At 43.1% G+C, this 14,409-nt stretch overlaps 1 protein-coding gene across 1 annotated transcript in view; it reads left to right on the top strand.

Annotated features, from left to right (window-relative positions):
• The window catches only part of RGSL1 (regulator of G-protein signaling like 1), a 75,164-nt gene that overhangs the window by 16,513 nt on the left and 44,242 nt on the right, over positions 1–14,409 (top strand). Inside the window, exons 7-10 of the mRNA XM_012639969.1 lie at positions 161–1,128; positions 9,058–9,120; positions 9,522–9,744; positions 12,553–12,660. Coding sequence (XP_012495423.1) covers positions 161–1,128; positions 9,058–9,120; positions 9,522–9,744; positions 12,553–12,660 — 1,362 coding nt within the window. The remainder of the gene's footprint in view (positions 1–160; positions 1,129–9,057; positions 9,121–9,521; positions 9,745–12,552; positions 12,661–14,409) is intronic.

Raw genomic sequence — 14,409 nt, 5'->3', positions numbered from 1 at the left:
TCCACTGTGTATTTCACCTGTCCACACTCCAGGATTGTGTGAGGAACTAATGAAATGCTATACACAAAGACATTTGGAAAAGTTCACAAACCTCTCCAACGTCATCATCATTGTCATCATCACATAATTTTCACCCTTCATCTCTCTGTATTTTTTACAGAGTCCCTCCTGAACCTCTCCATCTGGCATCCTAACCAGTCAACCACTAGGAGGGAGACCCTGAGCCACATGCAGAAAGTGGCTCTGTTCAAACTCCAGAGCTATTGGCTTCCCAACTTTTACACCCACGCCAAGATGGCCATGGCCAAGGAGGAAGCATGCCATGGTCTGATGCAGGAATATGAGACACGCCTGTGCAGTATTTGCTGCACCCACGCAGGAGGGCTCCCTCTGAACATGACCATCAAGAAGTACCACCACTTTCAGAAGCGGTACTCGAGCAGTAAAGCCAAGAGGAAGATGTGGCAATTGATAGATTCTGGCTCTTGGTCTCTGGACATGGACTTTGAGCCAGATACCAACACTATGGCCCCGCAGGAGATGTGTCCTCAAGAGAAGGTGGTTATACAAGTGCCTTCCCTGAAAGTGCCTTCTTCAAAGGAGAGAATAATCAGTCCCCTGGGAAAGGATAGTCACCATGCCAGGAAGTCCGGCATGAAGAAGAAAGCCAAGAGTCACCTCCACATGGAGGGCCTCTTTGAGACGAAGTTCTCTACCCACCTGAGGACTGTCACCCCCATCATCAATTACTCCTCCCATCTAACTATGAAGAAGGTCATCAGTCAAAACCTCTCCATCGGGTATACCTACTGGGCCTTGTGTGCTGATGCCTATGCAGGAAATCCTTTCCGGAACCACCTGAAGCAGCTGGATTTGAAAGTGGAGATCCAGCTTCTGGACCTCTGGCAGGACCTGCACCATTTCCTCAGTGTCCTGATGAATAACCGGAAGAATGGGGATGCCATATTTCGTCACATGCTGGGTAACAGAATCTGTGAGCTCTACCTGAATGAGCAGATTGGTCCATGCTTACCACTCAAATCCCAAATCATTCAGGGCCTAAAGGAACAGCTGCCTTCTGGGAATGTGAACCCCTGGATTCCTAAAGCCCAGAAGGAGATCTGCAAGGTAGGCCATGTCTCACAGAAGTGGGTTAGTATCTGGCAGATTAGGTCAATACTGACCAAAAATGCTATCTGATCATCTATACTGGCTAGGTTAAAGACATAATTACTCACATAAACCTTCACATATTGAAGAGTTGGTTGATATTTTAAGGCACAAAATTTGCAACTTCCCCCAAACCAGCCAAAACTCTGAAGTAGAGTAGGTGAGGACTTTTCAATATCTTTTCCTTTTTCACTTCCTCCTTACATGCAGTCTCCCAAAATCATGAACTTCAGGGTATTCTAAGAGGGAACTTTTAAAATTTCTGTTATAAATACTAGATATGGAAAAGCAGGGTCTCCCTTTGCTAGGCTAGCCATCAAGGAAACGGCCCATTGGGAGGGGTTTATTCTTTTCCAAAACATTGGATAAAAGCAAGGGAATGTCCTGAAGATTCACAGGAAGTGAAGCTCATAGCATGACTATTGTAGCAACAAGTGCTTGACAGGAAACAAATGGCAGCGTCAAGCTGGGCAACAGATGAGAGCCAAATAAGAAGGGCTACTCACAAAAGAGTGGGTGAGGCAATAGGAAAACCACAGGGACAGTGCAATACCACAAGACCAGTAAGGGTAGGGCACATTTATCACTCCTAGGCATGAAGAATTGAGGAGAGGGAGTAGTTACTAGAACCAGGAGAGAAAGAGCTGTATTGAGTGTGATGCTTGGCACAAGCTGTCATCATTAGTCGAGGGATGTCACCAGTTTACAGCGATCTAGCTTGGAGGGATTGGGGAAATAGTTAGCCCCAGCTCAGTCTCCTGCTTTCCCATCTCCTGCCAAGACACCCCATCTGATTAACACAATCGGAAGAAAAGGAAGCTTGTTGATGTGGTCTATACAGGTTAATCTTCCAAGGCACAAGCAGGGTGAAACAGAGTAGAGAGTAGATCTGAAGGAGCAAATGGATTATTTAGTGCATTATAATGTGTTTGCACATTAACATACATTTTCTCCTCTATACTTCATAGCACTCCCAAGAGACAGACAGAGAAGTATTGTTGCCTCTGTTGTACAGATGAGAAAAAATGAGAGTCAGAGATCTGAGTAAGTGAATTAGTACAAAGGCATGCATCTGGCTAGTGGATGATCCAGGATCAGATCCTAGCAGTTCTTGGCTCAAAGTTCAACACGATTTCCAATATATCATAATTATCCAAGTTTGTACATCCAAGTAGTGTCAGACCTTATCAGTCAGTGGATTCACAGCCAAAGCTCTCCTTTGCACAATTCTTTTTTTTTTTTTTTGAGACACAGTCTTGCTCTGTTGCCTGGGCTAGAGTGCTGTGGCATCAGCCTAGCTCACAGCAACCTCAAACTCCTGGGCTCAAGCGATCCTTCTGCCTCAGCCTCCTGAGTAGCTGGGACTATAGGCATGCGCCACCATGCCCGGCTAATTTTTTCTATATATTTTTAGTTGTCCAGATCATTTCTCTCTATTTTTTAGTAAAGACAGGGTCTAGCTCTTGCTCAGGCTGGTCTCGAACTCCTGACCATGAGCGATCCACCTGCCTTGGCCTCCCCGAATGCTAGGATTACAGGCGTGAGCCACCACGCCCGGCCCACAATTCTTGATTAATGAATACCCAGAAGCAACCCTACCTACTGTGGAGGCATTTGGGGCTAGAGGCTCAGACTGGGATTGTGCTTCCTGGGTCATCAAATTTTCACAGCAAATCTCCCCGACTTGGCCTTGGTCTTCTGTAAAGATATTGAAGATATTTGTATATAGATAAGGCTGGCGTATCATAGTTTCTCAGAGTAAAAATCTTGATATCATTCTTAACTGACCTCTTTGTCTTATACCCATGCCTAGTCTATTGGTGAATCCTATTTGCTCAACCTTAAAAATCTATCCAGAAGTGACCACTCCTCCCCTCCCTTGTTACAAGCACTCTCACTTAAGCCCCAGCCTTCCTCAAGGGTGCTACTGTAATGGCCTCCTACCTCCTAACTGATGCCTTTGTGTCTGCCCTTACCCCTCAGCAGGCTCATTTACATACCAATCACAGGGATTCTGCCCAAACAGCAATAGTATAATTTAACTGAAATAAGTAAAAGGAAGTGAAGATCTTGAAAAGAGATAATTTTCTGTCTTAGTAAAGCCATTTGACTTTCAGTAAAATCCAAAGTCCCTGATAAAACTAACAAGGCCCTACATCATCTTCACTCCACCTCCCCTCTTTGGATTTATCTACTATTTCTCCCACTAGGTTCATCACCAGCTATGCCAGACATACTACCAGCTTGGCTCTGCTATGCTGTGTAACGTAAGATGCCAGCATGGCTTAGTCTCCCTCTCTCTCAGGTCTCTGCTCAAGAGTTGCCTTCTCATTGAGAACTTCCTTGGCCAATTTATTATATGTAAAATTTCAACCATTCCCCAATTTTTCCTTTCTCCTTAGCAGTCATCACTATCTAAATACACACATACTCAGAGTGTCACCAACAATATGGTGGAATAGGAGGTCCCCAGCCATTGTTCACCCACTAAAACACTGACTTGGCAACTGTCCACAGATAAAAGTGCCTTTTGGGGAGCTTTGGTGCCCAGGTAGGAGGTTACCACACCTCAGGGAAGCTTAAGACCAAGGAAGGCTCCTTTGAAAATGCAGGCCCATACCTCTGGTACAAGGCCTGCCAATCATGAAATGAAATGAAATCCTTATTTCCCATCATATACAAAAATAAACTCAAAATGGATTACAGGCCTTAACATAAAACATGAAACAATAAAACACTTAGGAAAAAAATATAGATGAAAAGCTTCTAATCACTAGACCGGGCAATGATTTCTTGGATATGACACCCAAAGCACAGGCAACAAAAGCAAAAATACACAAATGGGATCACATTAAACTAAAAAGCTTCTGCACAACAAAGAAATAATTATTATAACAAAATTTCTATGAAATGGGAAAAATATATATCTGATAAGGGGTTAATATTCAGAGGATTTTTAGTTTGATGTAATCCCATTTGTCTATTTTTGATTGTGTCGCCTGTGCTTTTGAGGTATTCTCCTTAAAATATTTGCCCAGACTAATGTTCTGAACCATTTCCCTTGTGTTTTCTTCTAGTAATATGATAGTTCTGGGACTTACCTTTGAGTTTTTAAAATCTATGTTGAGTTTTTTCTACATGGTGAGAGGCAGGGATCTAGTTTCATTTTTCAGCATATCGATATTGTTTCCCAGTGCCATTTATTGAAGAGACTATCATTTCCCCAATGAATGTTCTTGATGTCTTTGTTGAAAATTAGTTGGCTGTACACGTGTGGATTTATTTCTGGGTTCTTTATTCTGTTCCATTGGCCTGTGAGTCTGTTTTTATGTCAGTACCATGCTGTTTTGGTTACTATAGCCTGTAGTATATTTTGATGTCAGGTAGTGTGACCTGGTGATATAGTCTCCTCACAGCTTCTTCAGCTGCATTCAATGTCAGCAATAACTGCATGTTTGTCAGTGACCTAGCCTGTAGAAGCTTATGTCAATGGCAACAGTGGCCTAGGTGGTTAATGTCCTTGGTGTCAAGGATTTTGGGGGGTCCTCCTATTCTCATTTTCCTCACAGTGAGGAGACTTAGCCAGGGGGATCCCTCTTGGTGTCAGGTCTGACACAGCCTACAACAGATATAGCAGCAGTGGCTTCCAGGTGCAGATGCTTGGAGTAGCTGTGAGTCTGAGGTCTTAGGTTCAGGGTCTCATGAAACTATTGTGGCACTTGGGTCTTAAGGTGCAGATTTGCTGTCTGTAAGAGAGTTGGATGTAGGCTGCCCACGGAGCCAGGATCTGTGACTCTGATGCATCTCCGGGCAGCTCAGGCCCAGGTGCTGTGTTGTATCAATAGCTATGATCCTGCCTCTGGGGGAATGTGGCCAAGGCATCATTTCCCTGGGAAGCCTGGAAGTTTGGGCCCAGAGAGCAAGGCATAGCTGCAATTTGGGAACCTGAGCCAAAAAGTTTCAGCGGCAACTTGGGTCCCTGGGGGTTTGGCACTGTGCAGTGGTGACTCTAGGCCCTGGGAGGGTGGGACTCAGAAGTATCCCAGACTCTGTGAGGCCAGGTGCAGCAGCAGCAAGTGCCCCAGAATGGTGGAGCACAGCTATTGCTTGGGCCCTGTGGGGCAAAGCGCAGCATTACAATGATTGTACTTCCTGAGAAGGGAGTGTCTCAGTAGCTCAGACTCTAGGGGACTAGTCTAGCTCCAGGGAAGCAGGATATTAGATTTGTTTGGCCTTTAGGATGGGGTGTCTTAGCTCAGCCACTGGGACCCAGGGTACTATCTCAACTCAGCCCTGGGACGTGTAGCTGCTCAACTCAGCCATGACACTGATTCCCCAGAGGGTAATGTATCACTTCAGCTCAGGCCCAAGGGGCATGACAGTTCTGGACAGCCCAGGCACCATTTCCCTGCAATGTAGGGCACTATTTCGGCTGAGGTACTGGGGTTCATGGCCATTCTGGATAGCCAAGGGAGGCAGGGCACTGCTTTAACTTATGCACTAGGGATACATGACGGCTCTGGGTGGCCAAGGCATCATTTCCCTGGGAAGCCTGGTATTACTTCAGCTCTAGCAGAGCGGGGGAGGAGGCAGCAGCAACTGGGAGAGGAATATGAGAGCTCCCCACAAGGCACTGTTTCCTCAGGAGGCAGTGCACAGTTTCATCTCAGGCCCCTAGGGGCAGGCACAGCTGCAGCTTAGAGAGGAATACGGAGCAATTCTGCCAAAGTGCCATTTCCCCAGGAGGGAGCGCACAGCTCCAGGTCCAGCTGAGGGGGCAGAAAAAGGATAGGTGGCGCTGTTCTAATGCAGCTTGGCCCCATGGGGAAGGGCATAACAGCTGCCCACAGCTAGGTTAGGGGTGGTTCGGTGGCAGTTTAGCCTAAGGCATGAAGGGGTGCTGTGGCTACTCACCCCTGGAGCAAGACACACCCTAGCAGTAGTTCCATTTCCAAGATGGCATACCACAGCAGTTGTGTGGGCCACAGAGAGTGTCAGCTCCTTCTCTGTGGGGAGCACAGCTGTGTGAACTCCAGGCAGCTCCCTCAGCTCCCTCAGTGCCTGTGAGGACTGCAGAGACCCCCAGTGGTGAGGACTGTAGGTGTCCCAGGTGTTGATGGGGGTTGCTGGGATCTTTTCGCTTACCTTTTCACCTAGGGAGAAGTTCTTCCTGGTTACCAGCTGATCCAGGCTGGTGGATGAGGTGGTGGAGGTTGGGTGTTTCTTTTCATTCTCTATGTGACTATTCCTGAGTTTCTGTGCTCACCATGTTTTCCATTATTCCTTCAATGTACTCCAGCACTTTCCTTTAGTTATTTTCATTAAAACCTACTTTTTAATTTATTGTTTTGGCTATCTTTTGGGAGGAAAGAGTGCTAGGGTCTTCTAGTCGGCTATCTTGCCGATGTCACTCACTCTGATCCTTGCACGTGGGATGATAATGGCTCCCTCAAACAAAGACACTATACAGGCCAGATGTGGTGGCTCATACCTATAATCCCAGCACTTTGGGAGGCCGAGGCAGGAGGATTGCTTGAGGCCAGGAGTTTGAGACCAGCTTGGGAAATGTAACAAGACCTTGTCTCTACAAGAAGTTAAGAGAATTAGCCTGGTGTGGTGGTGCATGCCTTAGTCCCAGCTACTTGAGAGGCTGAGGTGGGAAGATCATTTGAGCCTAAGAGTTTGAGGTTACAGTGAGCTATGATCAGGCCACTGCACTCCAGCCTGGATGACAGAGTGAGACCTCATCTCTAAAAAGAAAAGACAGTATAAGTACAGTGTCTGACAAGTAGTAGGTACACAAACGTTCCTTCTCTTTGAACCTTTATCAGATCCATAGAACCTCGGAATAAGAAAGGGCCTTAGAGGTTCTCTCATCCTCCTCTCTTATTGTACAGAAGAGGGAACAAACTCTAAGTTCTCACTGCTGTTTACTGACAAGTGCAGAGCCAATGACCAGATTCCTGCTCAGTCTATTGCAAGGTTAGCAAACTACAGTCTGGGAGCTAAATCCAGCTTCCCACCTGTATTTGTATGGCCAGCAAGCTAAGAATGGTTTTACATTTTTTCAATGGTAGAAAAATATCAAAGAATATATCATGACACATGGATATTATATGAAATTCAAATTTTAGTGTCCATAAATAAAGTTTATTGGAACACAGCCATGCCCATTTGTTTATGTGTTGTCAAGTCCTACAACCACGTAGTTGAGTACTTCCAACAGAGACCAGGTTACCCGCACAGCTATATTTGCTCTCTGGTCCTTTACAGAAAAAGTTTGCAGATCCTTGATCTACTGCATTACACACTACTCTGAGGAGGGACCAGGAGGGTTTATTGAGTGATATACAAGCTCAATTCTGAAGAAAATCCCAATACATTATAACAAATATCAATCATAGAGTTTTTAGATATTGTTTTATTATTTTTATTTTTGATTATTATTATTTTGATAAAAATCTGATTATTTCTTTTAATAGAAAATGTTCAGTGAAACATTGTTTCTTAAGAAATCAATTTGATTTTTTATTCATTAATTATTAGAGTCATAAATCTCTTAAACCGAAAAGGGTGTTAATAGGGTCCTCATTTCACATATGCTTTTTATTATTCATATTTAATACATGTATTTACAGTTTATCCATTAGTGAATAACATTATATTACATTACACATTGCTAGGATTCAATCATCGAACTGAATTCTCTCAGGAATATATTTCACTCCAGTTGCCCAGGAAATTAGGAGATTTGATAAAGCTGCTAACATTCATACCATTAAACTCACTTTTTGGCAGCTCCACTGAGGCAGTTTGTGGAGACAATCTTACATTCCTTAAAGATTACTATTGGCAATTCATTGCATGCAAAATCATGCCCAAATTACTTAACAAGGCATTCACGTGCTCCATGTAGAGTCCCAATCAACCTTCCCTGCCTCATCTCTTGCCACTTCCCCCATTCCTACAATCTTCACATGAATGCAACATTTCATCCACACTGCAGTCCTCATCATTCTCAAACGTGTCCTATCCCATCTCTGTGCCTTTGCTTAAACTTTTCTCACTGCATGAATTGCCCTTTACTCAGCTTCCTTATGGTGAGCTCCTATTTATGCAAGATGCAAATTCTAGATTAAATCTCCTTGCTTTTGTGAATTTTTCCTGGATTTCCATAACTCGATCAGAAATAATTGTTCCTTTCTCTCTGCTCCCAGAGAATCTTGTTCATATCTCTATCATAGCACGTGTCATATGCTATTCATCATGCTGGAAGGTGAGCTCCTTGGAACGATGCTTGTAGCATACTGATCTCTGTATTGCCAGCAGTTCGCATGGTGCCTAGCATGTAGGAGGCACTCGGAAAACATTTGTCAAATAAATAAATGAATGAAAGAGTATGGATAAATAAATATAGCTAAGCACTAACTCACAGGTTTTGTTGTTTATTTTTTGTTTTAATGTAATGTAATGAAATGTTCTTCACAAATGCATAAGGTCTTCAAGTGGGAGATATAAGACACAGCAAAAAGTGATGCACGGTTTTCAGGGCCATTTTGAGGTCCAAATGAGATGCTCTGTGGAAAGGAATGAAGTCATATGCACATGTCAAGTACTTGTCCTGTAAATTACCTGTTATCTCTCTTCTTAAATAAATATTTATCGCTATTCTCTAAAGCTTGGAGAGAGGCTGTGTAAGCTGCCATATTCAGAGAGATAAAAGAATGCCTCCTGGTTGGTCATAGCTAGTGTTTGCTCTTCCCTTGGATCTCCAGGTTAGAGAATCCAGAATCTGTAGCCCACTCTGCTCCCAGGTGAGCACAAGCAGAGAAGATATAGCCACCTGAGCATCCAACTAATGATGTTTGTGCTGTGTTTGTATTTCAGATGCTCAGCCCCTGGTATGATGAATTCCTGAATGAAGAGGACTACTGGTTTCTCCTTTTTACCGTAGGAGGGACTTTGGGTTGGGAGGAAATCATGAGGTTGAGGACAGAAGAGAGAGTAATTGCTATTTTAGAAGCCTTATTCATTAAAGTAAATGAAATTTTTACTTTCCTGGAGGCAACTAGAGATTGACATGGTCCTTGATGTTCAAAAAAGAAAAGGACTCAATGCATCAGCTGACTTTGAAGAAGTCACAATCATAAAATTTCTCCCTTATAGAAAATAGGTTTGATTAGAAGAGGAAGGGGGGTTGGTATGTAAAGGAGGAATGGTTCTTAACAATTAAAACAATCATCATAAGTCCATGTGACAGGGAGGCATGAAGGACTGAATTATCACAAAACTGTTGCTTCTGGTCTAGTTCCTGCAACAAATTCTGTCTTTCCCCCATTCCCTTCTCTTAGACTCAACACAGGCTCATCAGTGCCAAGTGGCATAAAAGAGACTCTATAAGCAAAGAAGAGAATATCGTTCTTTATAAGAGGGTTCAGAAATCTCTGGAGTTAAGCCAGGCTTTGGCTAGCATGGAGGAAATGGATTCTATGCAGTGGCAAAAGATAGCTACCGAAGACCTGAAACAAGGAGGGTCTCTCCAGGTAGAGCTGTCGTCTCCAGTGTTTCTAGTAGGTAAGAGCAGTCACTGGAATTTTTTTGACCCTTACGTATATAAGCAACTGAGAAACATTAATATTTACTGATTATTTACTGTGCATCAGCATAATGCCATGCAAGGATCACTTTATTTGATCTTCAAAATAATCTATGAGGTAAGTACTAAGTAACTGAGGCACAGAGAGGATGTGACCTTCCCGAGGTCACATAGGATGTAGCAGGGTCGGACTGGAATGCAGACAGACTAACTGCAGAGCCCCCTACTGGATCTGAGGGAGCCAGAAGACTCAAGTTTGGCCAGACTCTTGCCCGCCAAAGCTTCACCACGGTTAACGCTGAACACTTCATTTCGCGCGTCTGATAAGCATGGTCCACCACACCTCCCCCAGAATCAGGTCCGAGGGCATTAACAGGCATCCTCTTCCCTAACATAACACACCAGCCAGCCCAGGCGTAGAGAGAAGTAATTAGCACAAAGCACAAGGCTCTGCTGTCCCAGAAGTCTGGGGTTATGTCCTTGCTCTACTATTGACTGTGTATGCTTGAGAAATATATTTAACCTCTCTTTAAACCCCCGTTTTCTCATCTGTGAAGTGGTAGTGATAACAGGCTTGTTCTGAAGGTGAACTGAGATCATTTACGAAAGCTATTAGCACAATGTTTGGCAATAGTAAATGTTCAATAGTATAAACGTCAGCCATTATCATTCAAATAGATCATACTGCTTTAATTATATTGAGGCATTTGGAGCACTTCATGTTTCTCAAACTTCAATCCACAATAAATACATTTGGCCTCATGATTCTTTAAACATATGCTTGTGTATATGTGTGCACATGTATATGGGAAAAAAATTTCACAAAGCAATACTTGCCCTTGTTACGTAAAATGATATACTCTAACACTCTCTATTCTATCCTATTTCATGTTATAAAAGCTAACAATGACTCAATTTATTTTCTGGAATACTAATGAGTCATGACCCACACTTTGAAAAACACTAAGAGAAGGAGTGAGCGAATGCTTTGAAAACTCAGTTGTACCACTCACTGGCTCTGTGAGCTTGGGCAAGTTACTCCATCTCTCTGAACCTCATTTCTTTGTCTATAGAATGGGGATAATTGCCCCTACTTTGAAATAACATTGAGAGGATTAGAAGTAACATATTTATACAACAAGCATATACTCAATAAATGGTACTTGTTATATTACCAAAAAATGTAACACTAAACTAAAAAACACTTTAACATGTACCCTAATATGCAAAACAAGATGTCCTGGGTGCTTACCCCTCAGGGCCATGCTTAGGCATGAGTTATTTAAATCTTGCATGAACAGGCCCTCTTTTTCACCCTAGAGGTTTCACCTTCTCTCTAAAACCTGAGCATTCTCGAACATTGCCAAGGAAATCAAGGCAGAAGTAGAAGACAGATGGCTGTTAAATGTCACCACACACATACTGGGTGACAGGCATTACTTTGGTGGTCGTGCAGTGGCAGGGGGAGCCAGGAAGAATGGGAACCATCCTCCATGGAGACTCCCTGTTCCTCCCCTCAACACACATGATTACTTCCTCTGTCACGGCTTTTTTGGAGCACAAGTCTGGCCTAATAAAGTGCCTTCTTTGCATTTGTCCAAGCCAGGGCCCTGACTTCCAGGTGGGCTGGTGCTTCCACTCAGGCCTGAGTGTTGAGGGGAGGGACAGGGAGTCTCCATTGAGAATGGTCCTGGATCCATTGCAGAAACAATCCAGTGCTCTTATCACTGATGGCCAGAGTCCCCTGCCTGACACACGATGATGATGGTGATGACGATCATGATGATGATGGTGATGATGTCAACGACATTGATGACAATGATGCTTACATAAGGATAACTGACATTCACAGGTTCACATCCTAGTATTTCCCCTTGACTCCAAAAGTACACCTTCAGAAGGTACTGGACTGCCAGGAGAGTTCCAGGAGAACTCTGTGCAATTGGTTATGCTCTAAATCCCAGAACTCACAACACAAATGAATATTTTCACCATGGTAGGAGGCGAGGTGCTGCTACTCTGCTTCTATTGCCCAGAACATAGTTAAAACTTCTCTCACTAGCTCAGCCATATTGGTCCCACCACATTCTGGATACAAAAAGGTATTCCCTCTCAATTCATTACACATAACTAAAAATGACATATGGCTGTTTCTAGAAAAAAAATCCATCCCCAAATGCCAATGATTTGCAAGTATTAATGATAGTCAGATAAATAAGCTGTTGATTCTGAAGTTAATCCCCAAAGCAGAGCCAAGAAAGAGAAAACAATATAACATATTACTTGTCATGTATTATTCTTAGGTACATCAAATTCTTTGAAGCAATAGCGGAATGTTTGAAATACATTTACAACTCTCCCCATTGCTTTGAAGGGATCAGCATTCATTTGTGTGAGTTACTTCTTATGTATGAATTAACAATTAGTAGCTCTTTCAAGTCATATCTCTGAATGTTACGCTAACATTCCTCATGCAGAAAATCTCCATGGGTCAGTTTTCCCTAAGAAGAGCATAATCCTGCCATTCTGGAGGGGAGAGGAGTCTATATTGCCTTGCTTATAATTTGGCTTAGGGAACTTGCATTCTTTATGGAAATATTCCATTAAAACACTACTGTCCTACTTAAGTAACATTTAAAGGCAATACCTTCAACAAAGGTATATTAATCTTTGAACCCAGAGTAGACAACTAGACTTGAGCAGCTGGGATTACAGGCATGAGCCACCACACCCAGCCCAGACAACTAGACTCTCTCTCTCTCTCTCTGTTGGTCCTTACTTCACAGATGTGAGCAAAATGTCCTTTGAGGAACTCTGCTATAAGAATCCAAAGATGGCCATAGAGAAGATAAGTGATGACTACAAAACGTATTGTGAGAAACTACCCCAAATAGGCAAGTATTTAAACACAGGGATATATTTGAGGCAACTAGGTTTTTCCAAATCTAAGAGAGAATTTCTAAACTCAAGAAGCATAAGTCAAAAGAGGAATTTTGCTTTGTGTGAAATGGAGAGATGGTTAAGGGGCAATGACTATGTCTTTTGGAGGTTTTTTTTTTGTCTTTTTTTAAATAATCATCTTTACAGGGACTTTGTCTTTTTTTCTCCTACAAAGCCACAGAAAGGAATCATGAAAATGAAATGCAATTGTAAATGAATTAAGATGATGATGGTTAAAGATTATTCATTTCTACTTTCTTAGCTAGTTATCACTCTTGGGTTTCTTTAATTTTAAAATATTAAGGAGGTATAAATGTTTTTGTTACATGGATGCATCATATAGTGCTAGGTTTTAAGTAATGTGGATTCATCTTCTGCCAAGTTTCCTGGGGACCGAGACTTGTGGAAGGATGTTTGTTAGGGAGTGTTCTTGGGAATGACATCTATAACGTAGTGAGGGAGAGAGGATTGGGCAGACATGGATGCCCAACTGTGAGGCAGTCACAACAGGCCTCAGCAGATACCATGGGAAACTCTGGAGCTAGGATGGCCCTTGAAAATTGTCCCTCAATGAGCCAAGGGATGCCCCTGGGGCAGATATAATCTTGGGTCTGGAAGTTTCCTTTGGCTGAGGCAACTCCCAGAGAGGGCCTCAGCTTTGACCTACCAGCATCTGACACTTCAGGTAGCTAGAGAAATGAGTGCTTTGGTTCTGAAGGAAGGATCTGGGTAGCACCCAGTAGCACATACTCCCGTCTTAGCCCCATCTTAGAACAGCTCCTCCAGGAATCTGGTTGGTTTCTTTTCCTGGGGACCCTATTTGAGAAAGGCTGATCCACATTACTACACCTTATCTGGAGACCCTAATATTCCACTTCTCCCTCCTCTGTTCCCCATCCTAGATTTCCCTTATGCTCAGCTAGTTACCTCTGCTGGTCTTGGGGGCTTAGCTGGCAGGATGACCTATGTTCTCATTTCTGAGGTATCTGAGTCCCTGGTCATCATGACTTTCAGGGTGTAGTTGCTTCACATGTCAATTTATCATCAAAATTGGGCCAAGGATTTTGGCAAGTAAATTTTCCACTACTCCTGCTATGTAACTCATGATCTGATGATTCAGGTCAATTACTCCACAGGTATAGTGACTCCTTTGCTTGCCTGATGGCTTCCTGACATAAGGAGCTTAAAGTAACTGAGCACCTACTATGTCCCCTAGTAGAGGCATTCTGCCTCTGGGACCAGGATCCCTAAACCAGAACTGTCTAGTACAGGAGGCACTGGCCCCATTCTGTACGTCGTCTATTCACTCTAATGATAGTTTCCTTGGCTGTTCAGAAGCTTTTTAATTTGATCAGGTCCGATTTATTTATTTTTGTTGCTGCTGTGATTGCTTTGGGGGTCTTCTTCAAAAATTCTTTCCCTAGGCCGATGTCTATAAGAGTTTTCCCAATATTTTCTTCTAGAATTCTTACAGTTTAACGCCTAAGGTTTAAGTCTGTTATCCATCGTGAGTTGATTTTTGTGAGAGGTGAGAGGTGGGGATCCAGTTTCAATCTTCTGCATATAGATAGCCAGTTTTCCCAGCACCATTTGTTGAATAGAGATTCTTTTCCCCAATGTATCTTTGTGTCTGCTTTATTGAAGATTAGATGACAATATGAGAATGGCTTTATATCTGGGTTCCTAGTCCTGTTCCAAAGGTC

The sequence above is a fragment of the Propithecus coquereli genome, unplaced genomic scaffold (genome assembly GCF_000956105.1).
Source record: "Propithecus coquereli isolate 6110/MARCELLA unplaced genomic scaffold, Pcoq_1.0 Scaffold146, whole genome shotgun sequence".
NCBI classification, from domain to species: domain Eukaryota; kingdom Metazoa; phylum Chordata; class Mammalia; order Primates; family Indriidae; genus Propithecus; species Propithecus coquereli.
The sequence above is the reverse complement of the archived record's forward strand: the minus strand, read 5'-3'. Positions and strand labels throughout refer to the sequence as shown.